Source organism: Watersipora subatra, chromosome 1 (assembly GCF_963576615.1).
Source record: "Watersipora subatra chromosome 1, tzWatSuba1.1, whole genome shotgun sequence".
Lineage (NCBI taxonomy): Eukaryota > Metazoa > Bryozoa > Gymnolaemata > Cheilostomatida > Watersiporidae > Watersipora > Watersipora subatra.
Genome location: NC_088708.1, coordinates 16304322 through 16329312, shown reverse-complemented (window position 1 = coordinate 16329312; position 24991 = coordinate 16304322). Strand labels below are relative to the sequence as shown.

Genomic DNA, 24991 nt, shown 5'->3' with positions numbered 1-24991 from the left:
TTAGACAATGTCAACATCAATAGTAGTGTTAGTATTTAAGTTGTACATTAAAAACTGTTCATTCGTCTATTAACCTTAGTGTACTTCTCTTGTTTTTAAATCCTCAATTTTGCTTTAGTTCATATGCAAATCTTTCCATAACAAGTAATCAACAGCAATAATCGTGGTGAACCTAAATTTTCATTTTGTAAAAAGCTGATAGTAAATCAGGTTGCCTACTTGCAATGCCATATGTTTTTTTACTTTTCTATGTTGCTCGGCAGTACAGAGAAAACTTAAGAGGTTTTTCACTTGTGCAACATGTAAAAGATTTCACATCAAAGAATCAGCAGCTTTGATTGGACTTGTTTGTCTTTATGAATGACATTCATGATTTTTTGTCTTAGTCTAACACCAACAATCTTGTTCGGTTTATTTTGAATCATCTATGTTTGTCATCACGCCTCCACCCAAATCTTTATAAATAGTGAATATGCAGTTCGTGACAAATATACAAGGTCTGATACGTAAAAAGCACCATAAAGTCTGTGAAGAAAACTTTAACTGTGAAATACATAAAATTGCAGATAGCGCTATGCAATTCTCTTTGATAAATCCGTAACTCCTAATAATAGCCTGTCATATACAGGACCTGTTGATCGATTTATCTGAACTGGATGAGACTTCCTTTGACTCTGCTGTTGTCTGTGACAGCAGTGTTCAGTGCAAACAGCAACCTTCAGGAGTTGTAGCCTTAGAGTGCAGGCTTGCGTGTGAGGAGACAAAGACCGATGGGCCTAAGGCAAAGCGCAGGAAGACTTCAACTGCATCTACTTCTACCCCTTTTAATGAAGCTAATGCCCTTACATGGACAGATCTTGCGAGGTGAGTAGCACTTAGCCTCTTGGGGCAGTCTTAAGTCTTGTACTAGCCTGAGTCCTGCAATAGCCTGAGTCCTGCAACAGCCTCAATTTTGTGAAACTATCAAATTAATACGATATGTTCAAATATTTTATAATTTCTCAATTGATGTGCTATATTTGAGGCAGTCACTGCTGATGCAGTGTTGACAGGTTTTTGGAGTTGTCAGTGCATATCACATGCTATGTGACATCATCTTGCCTTCACAAATACCATTCCGAGCTTTCATAAATACAGTTAAGTGTTTTCTTTATAATAGAGTTTTCTATAATAATTATTATTATTAGTTTACATTAATTATTATTAGTGTATCAGTTTTGTTGTAAATTATTGTTTTTTGGTGAATATTATATTTCTCAGTAGGCAACAGATTTCTGGCAAAAAGCCCAATTAGTTGAACACTATCTTGTGAATATGGACAGGCATGAACTAACAGGTTGTACCTATTGGCGATTTTGAGAGGAGAGCAATCTGAAAATACATCACATTACAAGTACGATCATCTCTTTACAGCAACTGATAGCATTTACTTATTTACCTAAACACTAAAAACTTGAGTTAAGATGAACGTAGTTGGACAAACACAGAGGATACTAATTCTTAAATTGTATAAGTAATTGATCATTTGATTATAAGCCAAACAGCCACTCAGTAACAGCCTTCACCGTGTGCATTAGTTGCAACTTTCTATCATCTGATGAACAACAAATACATTGTCTGAACTAACATGTTGTAATCAATAATAACGATAATAATGTAATAAATAACTCTGATGTTTTTAAATTTATTGTATTCTGCTTTCACCAATAACTTTTTTCTCGTTTTTCAGAGCAAAAACAAGGTTGCAAGATGTTTGAACATACTTTTTAAAAAATTTAGTTGTTACAGATGAAACATCAAGATGATTTTAAATTTTCAAGGTAATTGCCTTGCTCATGGTGAGTTATATCTTGCATTTCAGAATCCATGTTTGCTTGACTCATGAAAATTGTCAATGAAGTGAGAAAACTGCTCTGGTTTTTGATTAGCTTTTTAGAGTTCGCATTGAAAAGTCACTTCCTTCTGGGAAAACACCATGCATCTGTGAAAGCTCAAAACTTCTACTAATATTGTTGTAGGCTGCACAAGTCTTTGGGAAATTATGATATGGTGCACAGTATTATGTCTGAGAAAGTGAATGTTCATGAGTTGACCAGACAAGCACTGGAAAAGGAGTCACGACACGATTATGAAGCAGCTGCTGATCTGTATGAGAGTGTAAGTGTCATTCTTTCTTTACATGTGTATGTAATGGAGCAGCACTCACTAGTAACACTAGTAGAGTGCCTTGCAGGAACTGTATTGGTAGTGTTTTAGAGTAGCAGTGTAGGGTGCTAAAGGTTAGAAAGGTAGTGTTGGGTTGTAGAAGTATAGGGTGCCTGGTTATGGCTGTGTAGGGTGCCTGGTTATGACTGAAGAGGGTGCCTGGTTGTGGCTATATAGGGTGCCAGGTTATGGCTGTTTAGGGTGCCTGGTTGTGGCTATATAGGGGGCCTATGAGTAACAGCATAGCTGGCTTTAGGGTGGTGTTATCTAGTGCCTGAGAGTTGTCGTTTATGGTACCTTGGTAGTTGCATGATAGGGTATTTGATAATAGTAGCATGTCCAGTGGTAACCTTAGCAAATTACTTGGAAATAGCAGCCGTAGTGATCAACTCACTACTATCAATGAAACTGCCAGGAAATGGCAGGTTGTGTATGTAGGGAATCATATACGGCTTGTAATCTTATGTTTATCTATAAATTTAACTGCTCATATGAAAGTATCAGGAGTTGTCACTGCTTGAAAAGTTTTGACCTGTTCAAGTAGTATCACCAACAAAACTGATTCCTTTAACTTGGCCATATGACACCTCAATTTTATAACCCGCTCTTGGATTTCCAAACCACTGTTTGGTAACAGGTGCTACAGAACGAGAAGCTGGAGGAGCTTGTTGAGCTAAGCCTGATAGATGATGGACGGCTGCACTGCCTGGAGCAGCTGAGCAGCTGGGAAGAAATGGGGGAAACTCTCCTGGCTAATCTGGGTGGAGATGTGAGCTCACTGTGGGCTGACACGAGCAAGGTAGGTCATCGTCATTAAATGCAAGGATTTGACTTGATGGACAAACTTATGACTTGTTTAACGAGTATTTTAACCAGAACGGGAATAAAATATTCATTGAGACATGCATTCACTTAGGTCCAACATAATATGACAAATTATTATGTAATGATTACATAGATAAACATTAGTTATTATCTTCTTTAATTTTAAGCATCATTAGAAAGAGGGAAGACAATTTATTATTTTATATTTTTCACGCTTTTTCAAACTTACATGCAGGTAGGTGCATTGCTCTAACAATTGCTCAGTTTGAGCTTTCAGTAAACTGGTCACACAGTTACATAATGCGACATGAGCCTTGTTGGCAGGTCTGCCAGTGGGAATCATGTTTGACTGGTCAGTGAACGACAGTAAAGTAAATCAAACATCACTTGAATTGCTCCTTGAATCTTAAGACGTTACACCCATCTAGTCTATCGGCCCCAGACTTGAGTATATAAACTAGATGGGTGAAAAGCTGTGAATTACTAAATTACTACATCAGACCTCTTAAGTTTTTAACTGAATGAGCCTGTGCCATGCTCAAAAAAGTTTTTCAAACGTTACTGAGTTTGTCAAACGTTGAGTTAAGTTGTTTACTGAGTTGGTCAAATGTTGAGTTAAGTTGTTTACAGAGTTGGTCAAACATTGAGTTAAGTTGTTTAATGAGAGTAAATTGTGCTGAGACTTTTGAGGCTGTTAGTCACTTTTGAAACAAGCTGGTCAAATCTGAATCAAGCTGGTCGTCGGCATGATTCATCATGGTCAACAGCTCTGAGTCATGTGGGCTGCCTTTTAGTCAATTTTGCTGACAGCAACGCAAGTACCATAACTGTAGTCATAAAAGCTTGTTAGCGGTTAAGTTTTCATGTGGCTTTAACCTCTATATCATCAGTATAGTTGTTCAGACCTACTATTCAAATTGTTGCCATTTCACTAACGGATCTAACTTTGCTATTAGGCGAGTTGTCTGTCATTCACTGATGTATCTTTGCATATTGCATGTTAGTTCTTCATGGTACATTCCACAGTACATCTACTTGCCAGGATTACTATCTGAAGGCTTACATGAAGTGCCAAACTAGAAGGTTGATGGATTGGAAGTCTGGGAGACTATCGTTCCTTGATTTCATAGATGAAAGCTGCAAGGTTGCTGAGCAACGCAGCATCCTTGAGGTACTGCAGACGTACTTTGATTTCTTCAGCTACAAACGTAACACTAAAGGGTCGTTTTTAGCATCTCCCACAGCACATATAACTTGATATTTAATTATGTGTAACTCGCTAGGTCTGGTTTTAAGTAGAACTCGGTTTCACCTGACGTATGCGGAATATAAAAAGAGAGGGAGTTAGTCATGTGATATGCTCCAAAACATTATCCTGACCCTCCGCAGTTTTTGGTGAAGGATTGTTTTTTATTATGGAGTTACCTTTCCTTTGTGTAGATAAACCACAGCGAGGAGTTGTCTCTTATCTTTATGGCTCAGAAGGACTTTGAAAGGGCCAAGCAGTACCACCAGCTGTCTTGTGAGAGATTCCTTCTCGAGTGGTCATCTCTCAGTCAACTGATGGTCAATGCCAGGGCTGACAGTGTACAAACTTTGCAGGTGCTGATAAACTACACTACAGCATGCAGTGCTTGTAGTTTCCTAATCCTGGTCTCTTCGCTATGATGGCTGCTCAAGGACATCTTCTAGCTGTATCTGTAGCTTCTTAGAGTGCCCGCAGGTTTCCTACTTGTATCCTAGAGGGATATGTGCTACAAAAATTCAAAAAATGCCTATTCTGAAGTAGGGTATGCGATAAGCCTTTGTTTAGCCTTTAGCGTATTTATAAACGCGGAGTTATCCTCTACATGCCACGTTCAGCGTTACGTCACCGATTCAATAATTACTATTTTGAAGATTCGTGAGCAAATCTAGTAAAATATTTTAGCATATACCGAATGTGTTTGTTCTAAGGTAAAGATTTAATAGCCTTAAAACATTGAAATTTTATAAAGATCGAAGGCCACAGTTCCTAATGATGCACTGCTATGCATGCACTTATCTATTGTCAACAGACCCTACCTGACTTGGTTATTATGTACCCTCAGGCACCAATCAAGGTAAAAACTGCCATACTTCTGTGTTTGCAAGGGATACCCGATTTGAATTCAAACACCATCCAAAGTACTTACAACTACATAAAGAGTATAGCTGAACAGATTGTTTTACGTTTTCAAGGATTAAATTGAATTATAATTAAGATTTCGTTGAAATCCCAGTGTAAGCACTTGAAATAAAATTGAAACAGTATGGGCTAAGTATTGCAAAATTCAACAGATGCATTAGTTAACAGATGCTCTGTGCCAACCTTCATATGTCTTTTATTTACTTTTATTTTGTGTGCTCCAAAGTTGGATACATGTGTACTCATGTAGTAGTAGGCCTATTCCTGCAGTGTATTGTTTGCTACTGCAGCGGCTGACAGAGATGGGAGAGTTTCTCTCTTTCATTACTGCCCTTGACACAGACGCTAGCAATGTTGGTGCCGTCAGAGCAAAGGTGGATGAGTGGCTGGCTCGCTCTCCCGGTGATCTCTATTCTACTTCCTGCTGGGACAGTATCATGGCTAATCGGTAACTAAAGATTGAAGTTAGTCCTGCACAGACAGTCTTTGTCTTGCTTCTGTCATTCTGCTTCATGTTTAGTCATCAGATACTAGCTATTCGGTGAGTTTAGGAAGTGTCAGAAAATAGCCTATGGTTTATAGATAGCGCATAGAGCCGGGTCATTGCGAATGAAACCACTAGAAGTGAAAATCTGTCACCTTTAGCTGGGTTCTTAAAACTTGTAGGATATTTTTCACACACATGTTGGACAATCAGCTACCAACTGATCAGTTCATAGAGGATAGACTCGATATGAATCTAAATCTGGCAGCGCACGCTGCCACTAGCGGCAATATTGGTTTAGCTTCTTCTTTGCTTCGCAGCACCCTAAAGGTTAGTAACAGCCTAAGTTGGTTTACATATTGCTGTTACTCATCACTCCACTCTGTCTTATACTCACAAACTCACAAATAGTCTGGCATCGAATTACTGAAATTGAAATCACATCTGTTTTGTTTATTTGCTTAGCCTAATTCCCTCACGTATTAAGCATAACCATGCATAACTACAGATCCCGCTAGTGTACAACCTTTCTATACATTTAATATCTTGGACTATTTAGTGATGAAAAGGGGTATAACATCAATCATGTGTTCACTTGACCACTAAGTTTTATCAATTCTTTCGATTAGTAAAACTAATCAACTGTGTAGAAGGTGGTTTCTGATGGTTACTATTTCATCACCATCTGGTTTTCTTGCAGGACAAAAGGGAGTTTGGCGCGTGTCTGCGGGTTCAGCTAAAATGGTCTGCTGCTGGGGTCCTTATTAAGCAAAGGATGGCCAATGCTGCTGATGCATCACTCAGTCTCCGAGTGGAGCACTCATCAGCAGCTGTACTAAACATGGGTTTGTCTTCACCTGTCTTCCTCACTCAGCCTCAAATTCATTAAACTTGCGAGGCATCAAGTTTTCTGAATGTAACTAGTTATTTGGGCTCCAAGTGACAATTTACTAACTTATTTTGTCTTGCGTGTACTTAATGAACTAATGAGAGAGTCAGCGAGTTTAGTTGAAGTTTAGATCTAGTTGAAGAGACTCCCAAGTTAAATCGAATGTGTTACTTTTGCGAGAGTGTATTATTGGATGAGTGGCTTATTTAAGATATCTGATATGAATAGTAAGCAGCCTTTATGAGGTATAGGAGAGAGATGTGGTGTCTGTTTAGTCATGAGAATTATATGTTTGGAGTGGCTGATCATTAAGATATCTGATATGACAAGTAGGCTGACCTTTAAGAGCTGGTCACATCATGGTGAGGTCTTCGAAGGAGTCACCGAGTTGAGTGTGCAACTCCTCACCTTCTTCCCGTATCACTCTCATCACCTCGTGAATGATTAGCTGAGGAATACTTCCTGGCGTACAATCATTAGCTGATTGTCTCAAGACAACCATGTCTGAAGTCGTGAGCCGTTATGTTAAAAATGGCAGCAAATATTTACATAACAAATAGTTTACTAATAAATTGAGTAATTACAATATTAAATAAATAATATCTCTTGTTGATTGGATGCAAAGCAACATTTGTTGTATAAATAATAACAGTCAGGTGGCTCATATTTTTGTTCAGAGATGTTGGTTAATGACAATATGGCCACTCTCTCACAAATAAATGGGCCATCATGCCTTGATATTTGCTGATCATAACAAATGTGTGATCAGCACATTACACTCACTTTAACCCTAGTGTAAGTTATGTGCTTATGCTTCAGCTTATCCACAGTAGCAGCATATCAATGACCTTTTTAGACAGGTTCAAGGATGTTGAAATTGATGCCGCTGTGAAGCCAAATGAAACACTCTATTATCAGTGGTACTCTCTAAAGGGTCGCACTTGGAGTTGTCTGCTCTCCAGCATTCTTGAATCTACCGATGAAGAAAGAGCTTCGTGTTCTCAAGCTCTCGAGCAGCTTGTCAACCGTTCAGGCACTGAGCAGGTGAGAGCAGGTCATGTTTCATGTTCATAAGTGGTGCAAGTGAGAAATATTATGTTTCATCTGCACCTAATTGTATTATGTTTGTCAACTGCTGTGACAGTGGAATGACATGGCTAGCATATGATATAGAATTAGTTCCTCGATAGATTACATTAGTAACCTATGCTGGTGTGTTGGCTATTTGGTATTCTTGTGCTAAGGTTGTGTGCAAAGTTTCTCACCTGGCCCAGGAGTCTATACAGAAAAGCATACGCAGTCATGTGCCCAGTCTAGTGTCAAAGGCGCATTTAGACATGGTTGTCTTTGCTGACTCACTCCTTCGACACTCAGAGGAAGGTAAGGGAAGATAATTCTGATTTGCAAGCACTCGATAATTTTTTAGTCTGTAGCGACTGCAAGTTATAGCTCTTGGTAGAAAGGATGTGGCGGCGTCTTGATGCCTTAAGTTTCTACTTCGAAGCAATTCATTCACAATATATTTTGAGCTCTTTTAGAAACCGACTAGGTGGATGATGACTTAGTATCATGTTTTCCGTTTACAGCTTCAGATCGTTTGGTTGTGGAACTTAGTGGGATTAAAGAGTGCCTTGTTACCTCTTGCGCCAAAGCTTTGACTTTAGGTTCTGCGGAGGCCTCAACATGGGTACCAAGACTGTTGCAACTGATTGAGCTTTACCCTGACATAGTTCCTCTGTTTGTTGAGAAGGTAAGGCTTGTTATGTCTAGATTAAACCCAAGCCCATTGCAATATTCGCTCTACCTGGTATTAAAGTAATATGTCAGCCATATACATGTTAGTGTACACTAATAATTCATCACCTGCCACCTGAACGATTGATTATACACTCATCTAGAATTTTTTGCTAATACGTACTCCTCATGATTTCAGTCTGTAGCATATTATCGTGCTAGTTTATAGCAAGCACCTGCACGATGCATCACTCTGGGATGAACCCTTGTAGAAACACCTGTTCTTTGGTATCTCTATCTCTCTATAGCAAGCACCTGCTTTATAGTTTTGCTTATTAGCGAGTACCAGCTCTATAGTATTACTCTGTAGCAAGTCTCTTCTTTAAATGGCCCTCGATAGCAAGCACCTGCTATATGGTGTCACTATGCAGCAAACGACCATTTGATATAGTTGCATAGCACCAATTCACTGCTCTGCAATGCCATGGCACTGGAGAAGCCGAATATTTGTTAACTTCACCCTCTGTGACCACATTCCATTTTGTTTTTAGTATGTAAACCTGTTAAATAACTCGAGTAAAATAATGCTTTTTTCACTCAGTTTAGGTAAAACATAATAATATGTGCTAATCTTTTTTCCAGATATAGATTCTTTTTTGTTCCTACACTAGCATATTAGTAATCTTGTATTGATCTGACTCCAGATACGATTAATGACCAGCTGTGCTGTGATCTATGTGTTGAATGATTGATAGACAAAAGAGGTGCCCTCATGGATGTTCATAAGCTGGGTGTCTCAGATGGTGGTTTTACTAGATCGAGAGCAAGCTTTTGCTGTTCAGCACATTGTCATGGATATAGCTCAGCTTTATCCCATGGCCGTTATATACCCTTTCAAGATTAGCTGTGTTTCTTACACATTCAACACTGCAGGCGCTGCGGAGGGGCAATCGCGTCTCTTTCTGTCAAAGTGAGTATGGATGTAATAAGTATACAACAACATCGAAAGGAGTAGGAGATTTCGTAGTTTTGTTTGCCTCATAGGCTCTGTTTATCTTACAGGCTGTCTGATAAGCTCTGCTTATCTTACAGTCCATCCGATAGGCTCTGTTTATCTTATAGGCTATCTGATAGGCTCTGTTTATCTTACAGTCTGATAGTCTCTGTCATGCTCTGTCTACCCTGTAGGCTCTCTCATATGACCTGTCTACCCTGCAGGTTGTCTCACATGTTCTGTCTACCCTGTAGGTTGTCTCACATGTTCTGTCTCGAAAGGAGTAGGAGATTTCGTAGTTTTGTTTGCCTCATAGGCTCTGTTTATCTTACAGGCTGTCTGATAAGCTCTGCTTATCTTACAGTCCATCCGATAGGCTCTGTTTATCTTATAGGCTATCTGATAGGCTCTGTTTATCTTACAGTCTGATAGTCTCTGTCATGCTCTGTCTACCCTGTAGGCTCTCTCATATGACCTGTCTACCCTGCAGGTTGTCTCACATGTTCTGTCTACCCTGTAGGTTGTCTCACATGTTCTGTCTACCCTGTAGGTTGTCTCACACGCTCTGTCTACCCTGTAGGTTGTCTCACACGCTCTGTCTACCCTGTAGGTTGTCTCCATAGATATAATAAACCCTAGATATGCGAATAATGAAAATAAGTGAGACATATAACTTAGCATGACACAACGTCATGGTGATGTGTAGAGTGAATCAGCTGATCTATGAATTCCTATTGACTTAACACTAAAAACTGCACAATTTTGCCATAGTTTGTGCATCTGAGACTGCAAATTTTATTGAAAATATATAAAACTGACTTTGGATGAAAAAGGCAAGAATCTTACACATATGGTAATAGATAATAATACCAATGATTTAGAAGCTTCTATATCATAGATAATACAAAGAGTGACCAAATAGAAATTGAGCTAATAACAAACTAATGAATCAAACGAGATTTAGAAGCAGTGAAGCTGGACCACTGTATTAAACACCCATTAGACATGACTGAAAATAAATAGACGAGGTAGATTTTGTCTAAGGTTGGTTGAACTAGGATCCTGCTTTGAAACGGCATAGTGTATTCTGATTTTAATATAGCGATTTACTATAGTTTTGACTAGATTGGTGGCATGCACTGTGCTCGTTAAACCTTGATTGAGGTTATGTAATAAGACATATGTGAGTGTCTGGGATGTTACTTGTTTAATCGCTCTCCGTGTGATATTAGAGCTCTCCACGTGTGAACGTAAGCATTTTTCTGCAGCAATACATATTCAACCTATCAATGGGTTTGGCGTCACCAATCCTCTTCTGTTTTTAACTGCGACTAGGGTTATGTCATCACTACTTCTACTTCCCACTACTTTTACATCGATCAAGAACTTTATACAGTCATCACATTTGAGCTTGAGATTTCTGATGACATAACCAGCTAAAAATAAACATAGGAAATTGTGTCCAATGGCATTCACTTCATTTGTTCTCACACGCACTGTTCAATTTTCTTAGCCTGAACATTAACAATACATGTACATACATGTACTAGAATGAATATCATTGCATTACTTGGAATGAAACAAAAAGGCATGTGATCAATCGTGTCAAGCTAGATTGCAACCCTATCAGCTGATGTTCAAGTTTGTAATATGTGTTGTTGTTATCAGTCAAGACATTCTTTCTTTTGATATTCCCAAGCTATCAAAAGAATGAATAAAATATTATTGATATTCACTTCACTTTCAATTCTGATTATTCATGGAAAGGTATGATCGTTGTTACGAAACCATGATGAGACAGGTAAGCTCAGTTGAATTGGTAGTTAGGTTGTTTCCAGTAGTTTTTTAAAACGGGAACCAATGATATAGCACATGCGCAAAGGTTAGGTTTACCAAGTATTTAAAATTTTTATTGTGGGTTGACAACTTCACATACCTGGGGTCTTGTAGTCTCCTCCGATGACATTTCACCAAGATATTGGTCTTATTGTTACGTTTATGACTTAAAAACTAGTATGGCAAGCATGTTTTCACTACTAAACTCATTGCTCAATTGAAGGCTCTGTTGCTGGGATGCACATCACTGTGACATAACGTTGTGAAAACGATAGCCGATTGCGTGCCTCACCTTTGCTCTATTGTAATGATGGCTATTCGCCAATCTAGGGTTTATTATATCTATGGTTGTCTCATCTGTTCTGTTGATCATAGAACATTCCATTGGTTTCTTTTATCCAAAAAGCTTTGAAACTGTCTCTCTAAGCTTCGTTTATGCTTCAGGTTGTCTGAAGTTCTGACAAAGAGCTGTCGACATGTAGACACATTTATCAGAGCTCTAGAACAATTATCTCAACCAGAGGCACTCTTTTCTGACTGGTTGGCCGAATGGAAGGAAATGACAGGCAGACCTCGAGTCGATACTCAGCTAATTGGTTCGTGCATTTTACTGGTGGTTTGCTATTGGTTGGTCTGATTGTATTGCTGTCTACTATGTAATGCTGGGGTGTTTATATATAATTATATATATATATACCATTTATATATACACCGTATATATATATATATATATATATATATATATATATATATATATATATATATATACAGTAGATGCTCCTATAACATATACCTTCTATAACGTAAATTCCAGATAACGTAAAATATTTGTGTGAAGTTATGGTTTCTACTACGTAAAAAATTCTATATAGCATAGTGTCAAGTCAGGCGAGTTTTCAAAATTGATTTAAATAATATTTTATTTCACCACACTTGTGGAAGAAAAAATGCTGTGCGTTTAGCGCTATATGTATTATACATAACTTTCGCGACATTCTAGTTCGTCGTAATAGATCATTAAATGTGTCGACAAAAAGGTGCATAGGATAGCTGCACAACTGTTCATAAATACAAAGGCGATCGATTGGTGCAGGTGTTACAGCATCGGTCAACCAATCCTAATGTCACGAGTTGGATTATCGGCGAAAATTATCTTTATCCTAACCTTGACTCCTGGATAGTGATAGGCGACGAATGGTCGAACTGCTTTTTATAGTAATAAGATTTTGTTATTTTGCCTTATTGTAGGCGTAGAAAATATTTTTTATTAGCTATACTTTGCTGTGTAAAAAATTAAGCGAATCGTTGTAAATGACCGTCGAAATATGCCCAGTCCCTATCAACTTGTTGCAAATTTACCACAATCAGGGTCTATAAAACCAGTGAGATTGATCATGAAAAGGAGAAAAGTTGTTGATGCAAACCAATAATTTTGCAGTTACGGTACTGCCCACAAATTAATTAAGTTAAGTTTTTCTTTTTTGCATGGCCAAAGGGGTGAGTTTGGAAAGATCTTGAAACAGATTAGGCAATTTACATGTATTTTACTGTTCTTATAACATAAATATCTATAACGTAAACGTTCCTAGAACAAATTATTTATGTTATAGGAGCGTCTACTGTAAATATATATATGTTCTATATATATATGGTGAATATATATATGGGTATATATACCTATATGGTGTATACCGTAAAACCTCTAATTGAACACCACTTCTATTTGAATGCCACCTCTATTTAATTGCCAACAAGAGAAGGTTTGAAAAATAGAGCGCCACCCTCTATTTGAACGCCACCTCTATTTGACTGCCACTTTTACTATATTTGATCTTTATGAACCCACAATATCTAGGGATCAGTAAAAGAGTGTCCACTAAATCGTATTAATAATGAATCGCTTATATTAATAACAATCAATTCTTTTGTTGTCCAACTCTAAAGTTTTTTGCTTTTTTTGTTAAAACTTTCAAAGCAGTGCCATAGAAATAATCAATAACGTTTTCAGGCTAATAGTAATTCTTTGTTTAACGGAGTCTTGATACTTCGAAGTACATGCATATAAAAACAGTTTGCAAGTTTTCGGCCAAAGGTTACGTTTAGCGAGCAAACCTTTACGTGTTGCATTTGTGTTAAATGCAATGCGTAAAAGTTTTGCTCTCCCAAAAATTTGTTTGCACGCTAATATCGACTAGTTAAGCAGTGCAAAAGAAGAGCTGAGGCCAGAAAATATTGTGGAAGGCATTGGACAACTAGAAGATGTTCGAAAGCAACAACCAGAACTCGGCTATCCAAGCAAACGATGGAGATAATTTTATTTCAAAAGCATAAATTTTGGTTTCTGCATGTTGTATAAGTATGGTTCATTTATGTCACTTGTTCATGAATATATAGTTGGATCGTTTGATAGATTATCATTATATAACTTATAAATATGCAGATTTATAGCATGTTATTTAATAGCATCCTTGCTGCTATCTAAACACGGCTTACAATGGATCGATGCTCATAACTCCAGTTCTATTGCACATAAAAAGCTAGTTTTTGGCTGCAAACTGTAGCAAACATATCAATGAGTGCAATGAGCTTTTATGCAACCTTGTTAAATATAGATATAAAATAAAAATATGTTTTCAAATTTAGAATGAAATAAAAATTGAAAAGAAGGACATAGGCTATCATATCATTGCAGGTCAATTGCAAGCAATAAATATCAGCTGGTAGAAATATTTCTCAGTTTGTCGATGCATATTTATTCAGAGATCTTTGACAAGTTGGAGGTAAGTTAGCAGATTTATTGCATCCAAAAGGTTTAACATCGCTCCACCGGAAAAAAGGGCAAAATATAGACCACATTTGTTTCACCCGTACTAAGGCTAAATTTATCTTCCGAAAATTCAGACAAGCCATTTGAAAAAGCCTCTAATTGAACGCCTTCACCAATTGACCGCCACTATAGTGGAAGGGTTGAAAAATAGAGTGCCATGGCGTTCAATTAGAGGTTTTACGGTATTTATACACTGTATATATACGACGTGTATATACGGTATACATACGATATATATATGGTATATATATATGTGTTACCTATATATACGGTATCTATATATATATACAGTATATATATATCAACTTATTGCATCAGTTAATTTATATATGTATATTTATATATATATATATATATTTATTTGTATATACAATATACCACATACTTGTGTGTATATACATATATACATATGTATATATATGCAAATATACATATGTATATGTGTATATACCGTTATATATATTCACATATGTATATAAATATATGTATATAATTGATTATTATATATATGTATTTACAGAAATATATATAAAATATATATACATTTTTGCATGAATCTGTGTTTGCTAGACGCGTATTCCTAAACTGAAGTATTGTCTTTATTGAGTAAACATAGAGCTGGCTAAAGATGGTCACTTACTCACCACATTCAATATATTTAAGTAAGAAATATTTAGTGAACTTGTATGTCACAGAGGAAAAATACCGGGAGATGTATGAAGCCATTCTGAGTCAAGGAGAGACTTCTGGAGATGAGTCTCTCTATGAACAGGAGCCAACATTCGCCAATGTTAACAACTACAGGAAGCAGTTTAGCAAGGTAACATGTGGCCCTGCAGTTCATAATCACATTTGCCTTTGTGAGATCAGAAGTTCAAATAGCTACGCACATCATTTCCATAACTTTTGGATTACAGGAACTAAATTTTTTTTTCAAATTAATTTATAGCTCATCGTTTTTCTTCAATCAGTGGTGAATCATGTTTTTGTATAAAAAATAACTGTCTTCTTCTCTGCCATACATCGTGATGCGTTTCATAATAGCTCAATATTTTCCTTGCTATGCAGCATAATCAAGAACAAGTCGTGTACTTCATCTTCCGTGTCTCCTTTGACAGGCTACTAAAGCTTAATATTGTGTGGCATTCAAGTGATTAGAGTACATGAAACTAACCTCTCATGAGAACTCATAATAAATGAATGATTACTCCTTGTTTTCAGGCGTTCAGTGACAAGGTACTAAAAGTTGCAGGGACGAGAGGAGAGAAACTTTGCAATGGATCTATGAAGGTAAAGTACGAACCGGTGTCAGTTGTGAAGGCCATGCACATGCTTTTTTGTTTTGATGAACCATTCATTGTGTTTCTCGTCAAAATTTATTCTCCTTGTAGACTCAGCCCACTGCGTTTATTTACAATGTCTGAGTTGAGTTGATTCCTGATAACTGTTTATTTTGAAGGAATAAATTCATATAAATTGGCAATGAACAGCAATTTAGATGGCATATAGTTTGTCAAATCTTCTCATCATATGAGATTAAAATGGTTGAAATCAGAAAACAGTTGATTCTGTGATCTAATGAATAAGTTTATGAATATTTACACATTGCTCTAAAAGGCAATCATCTATGATTGGTCTACCCTAATGTATACAGACACTGTGAAAACTGGGAGTTGAGTGCTAATAATAATAATATTAGAAATTGGTCAAAGGATTAGAGTAAAAATAGAGTTGAAAGCGACTTCGAATTATATCTGGTTTGGATGATCAAGTAATAGGTTCAAGTAAAGGATGCGCTTCACACTGGATATGAGTGACTTGATTGGACAAACTGAAAACACTTTATGATTGGGTAGACTAAAGAATTTGCTTCTGTGATTGGACAAAGTAGAAAACTGAATGAGTAAAGTTATGGTAATTGAAAAATCTAGCCATGTTTGTATATTTAGTTTGCTAAAATATTATTTTCATTAAAAATAAGCATCAAACATTGCAAATGAATCTATTTTAAAATCGTGCAAGAACGTCATTTATGGGAAAGTTTAAATTTTTTGTATTATTTTACATACGCTCGCTGAAAGATTGTAAGCTTCTAATATATTCGATGATTAATGGCTATAGTCTCAGCTTTTTTCCATGTTATGCTAACTCTGCTTAATAACTTTGCTCATTGATATACACTCAGGCAGTGCAGGATTCCCTGTGTAAAATCGCTGGTGATATGAAAAAGAAATGCGCAAAAGACAAGGAATTGTCACCTCCAAGTGAGTATGCTTATTTTTTAGCATTGAATTTTTACTTTCAATTTGTGTTTTTCATGACTTGTGACTATACAATTTCTCACCCTCTTGCATCTCTACCGAGGTAGCTCTCATCAAAAATTATTACTTCTCTGATTTCTTTTAGATAGCTCTCGTCTAGGGTTATCTCCTCTTTTTTGTTTTAGCTCTGCATCTTTATAATCCTTCTGCGCTCCGCCAATGCGGCTTATCCGGAAAAGTATAGCACTCTTTCTGCTCTATAATTTATGTAGCAAGTATTTTTAGGAATTATTACCCCTTTCACCGTTTTCCCTTGGCAGCCCTCCTTAAAGATTATTCATCATGGTTGGCGTCATTCAGTGCCGAACTGCTTGATTATGATATGGAGATACCTGGTCAGTATGGTCGAAAGACTCTCCATAAACCTATACCTGAGAATCATGTGAAGATAGCTGGCTTTGATGAGAAGGTACGGCCATGTTGTTAGCTAATAAACACGGGGCTAAAGTAGGATATTCCTGTGTAAAGCATGTGGAGTGTGTTGTGGTATATCTATACAATATTCTCATATTCTCTGCTTCGTTTAAGCATCAACTGTTGTTCCTTGCCGATGAAAGATCTGTCGATATCTGACTTATTAAAAGCTGATTTGCTGTTAGATAGCTTAAATTCACGCTGACACACCTGTCTGTCTGCCTTCTTTTTGAATTATTCTCTGCTATCAATGATGTTCATTGCAGGCTTATTAGCTAGTCTGAAGCCTGGGTTCCCATATCGATTGTGAGACCCCGGCGGTAATTTTGCGCAGCAAAACGCTTGCGCTCGGCGGCTTTTGTTCACATGAAGTTAGATCACTAATAACCGCATAAAAAATGTTCGCTCGCCATGCCGTTTCGATAATGCTGACCTTCACCTGTTCAGTGAATTTCAGGAAGGTTTTGCCTCTGGCTTTTCATGAAATTTGAACAGCGCTAAACTCTTGCGTTGACCGCCAGCAACTACCGGTGGTACTCGGCGGTACCCAACGTGTAGGTTCACATTTCACCGCTGATAGCCTGTGGTGCTGTCGCCGGTGCTTTGCGACGTATATAGAATCCGGCTTTACTCTGTTACCATTAACATTGAGTCTTACCCTACACCACAACAAGGAGTCAAAAAGCTAAATGTATTATGTCTTTTTATTTATAGTGAGTTAAATCCCTGTGTAAAATGCTGCAGACATTTTGGATGATAGTTGTTCATTTATGCAATAAATAATATATAAACACTGAGCTTTCATTTATTCACTTGTAATAAAGCATAAAATCATATGTAAGAAATTGCTTCTGTGATGGGACAAACTAGAACATTTGCTTCTGTGATTGGACAAACTAGAACATTTGCTTCTGCGATTGGACAAACTATAACATTTGCTTCCGCGATTGGGCAAACTAGAACAATTGCTTCCGTGATTGGGCAACTGAAAACTCTTGCTTTTGATTGGACAAACTGAAAACACTTATGATTGGGCAGACTAAAGAAATGGCTTTTGTGATTGGACAAAGCAGGAGGCTGACTAAGTAAAATTACGGTAGTTGTAAAATCTAGCCATATTTTGTATCTAGGTTAATAAAATGTTATTTTCAATTAAAAATAAACATCAACATGGTTAATAAAGTAAAATTGTCCTGTGTAAAGCGTGCGGAAGATTTTAGTCGTGTTGAAGTCAATTACCAATGATTGGCTGCAGATGTTTCATTGTTTTTGCTGTCAAGACTCATAGATTGACGTGATTTTAGTGATGCTATAAGTTCTGTAGATTGTCACTACTGTTGTTTCATGCAGAAAAGTTGTAGATCAATACTTATGTCTTATTGTCATCAGGTGTTGGTTCTCGAATCATTGCGTAAACCAAAGAGAATCATAATAAGAGGAAATGATGCGAAAGATTACAAGTTCCTGGTGAAGGGAGGGGAGGACTTGCGATTGGATCAGAGAATTCAGACTATATCTACTAACATTAATAGCATGTTGTCTAATGAGAGCAGCTGTAGATCTCTTAGCCTAACTACATATCGAGTCATTCCCATGAACACCAGGTAGTATCCACTCTTCTAGCTAGTGTTAACACTTGCATCGAGCATTATTTCTATTTATTGCAAGTAGTGTTTGAGGTCTGATTGGCTGACATTTCTACTCAGCAAGACTGAGGGTTGCTCCTACACATTTGCTAGTTAATTTTACTATTCGTTAGGTAGCGTTCAAAGTACCAATCAGTGCTTCTACATGTAACAGCTAGTGTTATAAACTCACACTAGCTGGTTTTACAACTCGAATAATATTCAGGCATCGGTTACTAGGTTAAATATCAACCTTGGTGAGGTCAGGAGTTCAAATGGCTACGGATGTTAGTTTTACAACTTTTGAATTACAAGAATCACTTTTTTTTCAAATCGCAAAATTAAACCATCCGTCATATTTTCATGTTTTCTATAAAAAATAACTGTTTTTTGTCTGCCAATTGTTGCGATGATTTCATTATAGGGCAATCTTTGCCGTTCTATGGAATATCAAGAATGAGTCATGTATATCACCAGTACCCTAGTTACTATTTACCATTTTTGCCAATGTCTTCTCTTAATCTAGTTACACCCTCTAATCACATTATATTTGTTATAAAAACTTAAAGTTGGCAGGAGGTTTTTTGTAATAAAAAATAGGAAATGCTGTCTGATGAAAGTTTAGAAAATGTTGTTTCAGGTTGGGTTTGATCGAGTGGATGGACAATGTGGTCACCCTTAAAGACTTGTTGAAGGACACTCGCACCAATGCAGAGACCCAAACTTATGAAATGATATATAAAGATTATAGGAGAAAAAACTGTTCAGATTCTGGAAGCTACATTTTTATAGATAATTACGCTAAGCTGCGCAGCAGAGACTGCCAAGACTGGATGCTTGCTCTTCTTCATAAATCTCCTCACCACCTGCTAAGGTTCTTGCATAACTCGTTGTAGCTGGTCTTTAGTTACACTCAGAACACAGTTATTTACTCTAGTGTTTTCAGATATCACTTACCTGATCATTAGTCTCTCTTTGGTTGCTGTCGACCTGCTCTCTAGTCTCTCCTTGGTTACTGTTTACCTGCTTTTTGGTCTCTCCTTGGTTACTGTTTACTTGCTTTCTGTTCTCTCCTTGTTTACTGTTTACTTGCTTTCTGTTCTCTCCTTATTTACTGTTTACTTGCTTTCTGTTCTCTCCTTGTTTACTGTTTACCTGATCTCTTGTCTCTCCCTGTTTGCTGTTTACCTGTTCTTTAGTCTCTCCTTGGTTACTGTTGACCTGCTCTTTAGTCTTTCCTTGTTAAATGTTTACCTGATTTCTTGTCTCTCCTTGGTTACTGTTTACCTGCTCTCTGGTCTCTCCTAGGTTACTGTTTACCTGTTCTTTGGTCTCTCCTTGGTTACTGTTTACCTGCTTTCTGCTCTCTCCTTGTTTACTGTTTACCTCCTCTCTAGTTTTCCTTAGGTTACTGTTTATCTGCTCTCTAGTCTCTTTTTGGTTACTGTTTACCTGCTCTCTTGTCTCTCCTTAATTATTGTTTCTCTTTTTTGCTAGTTTTTCCTTAGAAACTATTTATTTATTTTCTAGTCTCATTAGAAATGTGAAAGTTACTTTACGATGCATTTGTTTATGACCACCTTGATGTTGGATTCGATTGCTCATGTTGTTGTCACCATGCTGTGTAGTCCAGCACAACTTAGTTTTGAAGAAACTGATATATTATTTTGGTTGATAGTTTTTGTGCGTTTTAGCTACTAATTGCTGGCTAAAATATTTTTTTAATTCGAAGCTTTACATAATGTGAGGAACACATTGGTTTTTTTACTGTAACAAAGCATTTGTATTTTCAGCCGGGCATTGAAATCCATGAGCCGCTCTGTAGAATCCTACTACATGCTTCGAGAGCATTGCATCACAAGCCATGCTGTGCTCTGCGTCTGCCATTACTTGCTTGGCATTGGTGACCGGCATCTCTCTAACTTTATGATGGACACAACATCTGGTGGCATTGTTGGAATTGATTTTGGACACGCATTTGGTTCTGCTACTTCGGTAAACTCTCTTATAGGCTACTACAAAAATATTAACACTCATTCGTTACTTGCTACTTGCGTGTGGGCACAGAGGTGTTTCACTAGTCCTTGTAGCATTGTGTGGTCATCAGATGTGCAATGGTGTCTCACCAATTTCCTGTGGATGTTCCATTAAAAATGTTGATAGTTGAAGTCAATTAGTAATGGTTGGTCGCAGACGTTTCTTTTATTGCTTTTCATTGACTAGGAAAAGTTTTGCTGTGATTGTAATGCTTTATTGCATATCACTGTAATCCTCAGGCTATGGTAGTTAAACCATTATAAACATGTTTTATTTGTGTTGAGACAATTCTTACATGAAACAAGTTGTTTTTTGTGCCAAGGACTTGTAGATCTACTATGTGTTGTTGGTGTCGGCAGCAGTAAACAAAGTTTATTTATTTCTAAAGGAAAGACTTGCTTCAAGTTAGTCTGTGATCATGATTAGCTAGTTCCTTACTTGCTATTGAAGTATATAGTTTTCTATACCATAATATATCTGCTGACATGCTGTTGTAGTTGCTTCCAATTCCTGAACTCGTGCCATTTCGACTGACAAAACTGTTCACTGACCTGATGTCCCCATATGGAACTCATGGACTGTTCGGCAGCACTATGGTTAACGTTCTTCGTCTTTTGAGAGATAACAGGAGACAACTTCTTAACTTGCTTGATGTCTTCATTAAAGAGCCTTCGCTTGATTGGATGGTGAGATTCGACACCCGTTGACTTGCCATGTAATAGAGTGCTGCTACTGCAACTATATTTTGAAGATAAATTCTATGAATGATAAGTGTGTCCAACTATAAAAAAACATTTTACTTCGTGTCAAGTTCTGGAGCCTATGTCATTTAGCTCAAGATTTACAAGATCCTGAATCGGTTACAATGATTTCTCGTTCATTTTAGTTTGTATTGCTAGTTTTGTTTCTCAAGGTTAGAAATACAAGCCTGACTACATTAATGACTTGTAACTAATTGTAAGGCAGTTCTGCATTCTTCAGTTAGCATATTTTTGCATCTATGTTACAGTTTTTTAGAAGAATTCGCAATTCCAAAGTATTTGCTTCTTTTATCTTGTCATTCCTTGCAACATACGGAAGCAATCTATAGGAACTACTTGAATTATTCAGAGGAAGTAGTTTTATTGTTAGCGTATTAATTGCTTCTTTCTTGATTGTATATTTTTATAGCTGTCTGTGGGTGACTGATGAATAGCAGTGGTTTCAAGTATTAATTATCTTAGGCAGCATAGGACATCATCATCTGCTATGAATGCTATATTTGTTTGTCACAGTTAATCATCGCTATCTTGCCTCACTGGACCAATCAAGTCACTAGGAATTTTCACAGACTGCTGAAAATCTTTCGTTCTTGTACATGTAGATCATATAGTTTTTCTATTGTTAAAAGTGATATCTCTATTGTTAAGGCATGGCAATTTTGCATTGTTTCTTTGTTGCCATTTAATTGTCTTTGCATATTTTAGCACAATGCTAAGAAGCAAACTACAAAAGCTTCCTTTGAAGACACATTAGATGGAATAGAGCGGGTTGGCCCGTCACAAGGTAGTATTTGCTTGTTTCATATTTAGTAGTCGTGTCCCTTAGCAGTCATGGCTAGTTGATTCCTCTGGATATCTGACTACTTAAGGCTCTATTCGCTCATCAAAATTGCTATAAATGCCGATCGATCAGTTTTTTTGTTCATGTACAAGAACTGTTCAAATTTTTTGCCTGTCTCACGGGGTATTGATTAGCCTCTTAGAATGCTTGTGGTGTTCACTCTTGCCAAATGGTAATTCATCTTTAGTAGCTCGGGTGCCAAATAGATTTTTGTTTGTGTGCTGTATATGTACTAGCCTCTTAACTACAAACTGAGTCACAATGTTTTATGTTACAGAAGAGGATGTAGATTGGTATCCCAAGGAGAAGGTTAAATTTGCCAAGCTAAAATTGCTTGGTGCCCATCCTCGGTGTATAACCGCTGAAGAGGTCAAGCTTAATCCCGCAATCAAAAAACATCAAAAAATGGCAGTTTCTCATGTGATGCCTGACTCGTCAGTCAATATGGACACAAGGCTACTAGTTGAAGCACAAGTGAGGGCTCTCATTGATCAAGCCTCTGATCCAAACCTTCTAGGCAGGATATGGTTTGGGTTTGAACCTCTTGTTTAGGATTATTTTCCATAAGACTGCATCTCAACATGTTTAGGTTCCATAGCTAGTTGCATATTGTTTTTAATTCTCTCATACTTTTCACTTTACTAATCAAAAGTCCCTCTCATCAATCAATAAGAATTTATGTTGTTTTTCAGTAACCTTTGCAAGAAGCCAGTTTTACCTGGAGTTTTGGATAACCGACTTGTCATATACTTGATTATGTTTTATACTAGATGTGGTAAGGGTGTTACACTGCATTAATAAACAAACTAACACAACCCTAGGAGGATCTACAGCAGAGCCATCTCAGCATCACTATCTATAACAACAGCATATTCTTATGTAAGTTTTGCGTGTAATTTCATCAATGCCACATAAAAAATAATATTTAATGTCAAATTTCTACAGATAACCAGTTTAGTGTTTTTAAGGTTATAAATCTATTTAAATTTTTATCCGTCTTGAAAGTATTTCAAACTGTAAAAATTATAAAATTGAAGAGCTCTCTGTCATGTTTATATCTTTTCTTCCATACTCATTTTCACTGCGGTCAAATATTTGTATTAAGATTCACATTGGAAGTCAATGTTCTGCTAATGTTTTTATCCTGTGTATAACGCCAGTTTAAAAAGTTTCAGACGGCCTGATAAAATATCGATTGCCACCATTTTGGTAAAGTTCAGATGTTTTTTGTTGAAGTATTAATTTTCATGCATCTTTTAGTTTTACTACTCCTGTTCTGTTGCAATTCACAGGACGTAGGAGGCCCTACAGCACATTATACTGAAGAGGGGGCTTAAAAAATTGTGAATCTTTCTTTCTTATTATTCATTCCAGTACAGTTCTACCAGCACTGGGCAAATAGCTTGTTGGTCTACCTCAAAGAAGGGGAGAGGTTGAATATTTCTACAAATTGCTTGTGTTTTTCTATGTATAGTGGCTAAAGCTAAAAGAAATCTAAATGGTGCGAAGAAAAGGTAGAGGTACTTCACATATTATTCAGGACCAATATATTCATATATTGGTCGCGAACATAAATGAAAGAAGAAATGAATAAAAAAAGAGAGAGAGGGAGAAAGAGGGAGGGAGAGAGAGGGAGAGGAAGGGAAGGAAAGAGAGAGGAAGGGAAGGAAAGATAGAGGAAGAGAAGGAAAGAGAGAGGAAGGGAAGGAAAGCGAGAGGAAGGGAAGGAAAGAGAGAGGAAGGGAAGGAAAGAGAGAGGAAGGGAAGGAAAGAGAGAGGAAGGGAAGGAAAGAGAGAGGAAGGGAAGGAAAGAGAGAGGAAGGGAAGGAAAGAGAGAGGAAGGGAAGGAAAGATAGAGGAAGGGAAGGAAAGATAGAGGAAGGGAAGGAAAGATAGAGGAAGGGAAGGAAAGAGAGAGGAAGGGAAGGAAAGAGAGAGGAAGGGAAGGAAAGAGAGAGGAAGGGAAGGAAAGAGAGAGGAAGGGAAGGAAAGAGAGAGGAAGGGAAGGAAAGATAGAGGAAGAGAAGGAAAGAGAGAGGAAGGGAAGGAAAGAGAGAGGAAGGGAAAGAAAGAGAGAGGAAGGGAAGGAAATAGAGAGGAAGGGAAGGAAAGAGAGAGGAAGGGAAGGAAAGAGAGAGGAAGGGAAGGAAAGAGAGAGGAAGGGAAGGAAAGATAGAGGAAGGGAAGGAAAGAGAGAGGAAGGGAAGGAAAGAGAGAGGAAGGGAAGGAAAGAGAGAGGAAGGGAAGGAAAGAGAGAGGAAGGGAAGGAAAGAGAGAGGAAGGGAAGGAAAGAGGAAGGGAAGAAAATAGAGAGAGGAAGGGAAGGAAAGATAGAGGAAGGGAAGGAAAGATAGAGGAAGGGAAGGAAAGATAGAGGAAGGGAAGGAAAGAGAGAGGAAGGGAAGGAAAGAGAGAGGAAGGGAAGGAAAGAGAGAGGAAGGGAAGGAAAGAGAGAGGAAGGGAAGGAAAGAGAGAGGAAGGGAAGGAAAGATAGAGGAAGAGAAGGAAAGAGAGAGGAAGGGAAGGAAAGAGAGAGGAAGGGAAGGAAAGAGAGAGGAAGGGAAGGAAAGAAAGAGGAAGAGAGATGCTAAAACAGACTGCTGGGAGAATACGTGACATATTATTCAGGTATCAAATAGTCAGCTGTAAGAGCCATTTGCTGTGTTGAGACTTAGTTATGCTTATGTAGCCAAGGATTGTTGGCTTAAATCTGTTGGCTATTGCTGATCTCACTGCGCGGGTAACAACAATGAACCATGTCAGTCAACCAAGTTGTCAGTCAATAGTTGTCAGTAGTCTATGTCAGTCAACCAAGTTGGAAAGGACTTTGTTCTGGAAGCGAGCCTGCTACAGTTAAGGATGGGCTTTTAGTGACAAAATAGCATCGACTCTGACCAGTGATGGATCCATCACTGGTCCCTACCAGGCAATCTCACAAACCATGGACTGGTCAAGTTTTTTTCTCTAACATAAAGTACATTACTTTTGGCAGCGTAATGTTAGCTAAAAATGATCGCTTTCATAAGTCTGT

At 37.5% G+C, this 24991-nt stretch overlaps 2 protein-coding genes across 2 annotated transcripts in view; one reads left to right on the top strand and one right to left on the bottom strand.

Annotated features, from left to right (window-relative positions):
* Positions 1-22760, top strand: part of LOC137405019 (DNA-dependent protein kinase catalytic subunit-like) — a 37483-nt gene extending 14723 nt beyond the window's left edge. Inside the window, exons 18-40 of the mRNA XM_068091267.1 lie at positions 629-864; positions 2019-2157; positions 2843-3004; positions 4073-4201; positions 4471-4632; positions 5488-5645; positions 5864-6011; positions 6382-6526; positions 7427-7614; positions 7815-7950; positions 8157-8320; positions 9060-9274; positions 11579-11730; positions 14657-14781; positions 15183-15251; positions 16147-16225; positions 16543-16691; positions 18086-18300; positions 18962-19195; positions 20115-20316; positions 20856-21044; positions 21825-21903; positions 22238-22760. Of these exons, the coding sequence (XP_067947368.1) occupies positions 629-864; positions 2019-2157; positions 2843-3004; positions 4073-4201; positions 4471-4632; positions 5488-5645; positions 5864-6011; positions 6382-6526; positions 7427-7614; positions 7815-7950; positions 8157-8320; positions 9060-9274; positions 11579-11730; positions 14657-14781; positions 15183-15251; positions 16147-16225; positions 16543-16691; positions 18086-18300; positions 18962-19195; positions 20115-20316; positions 20856-21044; positions 21825-21903; positions 22238-22512 (3750 nt within the window). The 3' untranslated portion in view covers positions 22513-22760. The remainder of the gene's footprint in view (positions 1-628; positions 865-2018; positions 2158-2842; positions 3005-4072; positions 4202-4470; positions 4633-5487; positions 5646-5863; positions 6012-6381; positions 6527-7426; positions 7615-7814; positions 7951-8156; positions 8321-9059; positions 9275-11578; positions 11731-14656; positions 14782-15182; positions 15252-16146; positions 16226-16542; positions 16692-18085; positions 18301-18961; positions 19196-20114; positions 20317-20855; positions 21045-21824; positions 21904-22237) is intronic.
* A 751-nt stretch (positions 22761-23511) lies between these two features.
* On the bottom strand, positions 23512-24579 carry LOC137404942 (proline-rich protein 36-like). Its single transcript, XM_068091194.1, has one exon. The coding sequence runs from the start codon at positions 24577-24579 to the stop codon at positions 23512-23514; it is 1068 nt and encodes a 355-aa protein (XP_067947295.1).
* Between the last annotated feature and the right edge of the window lie 412 nt (positions 24580-24991).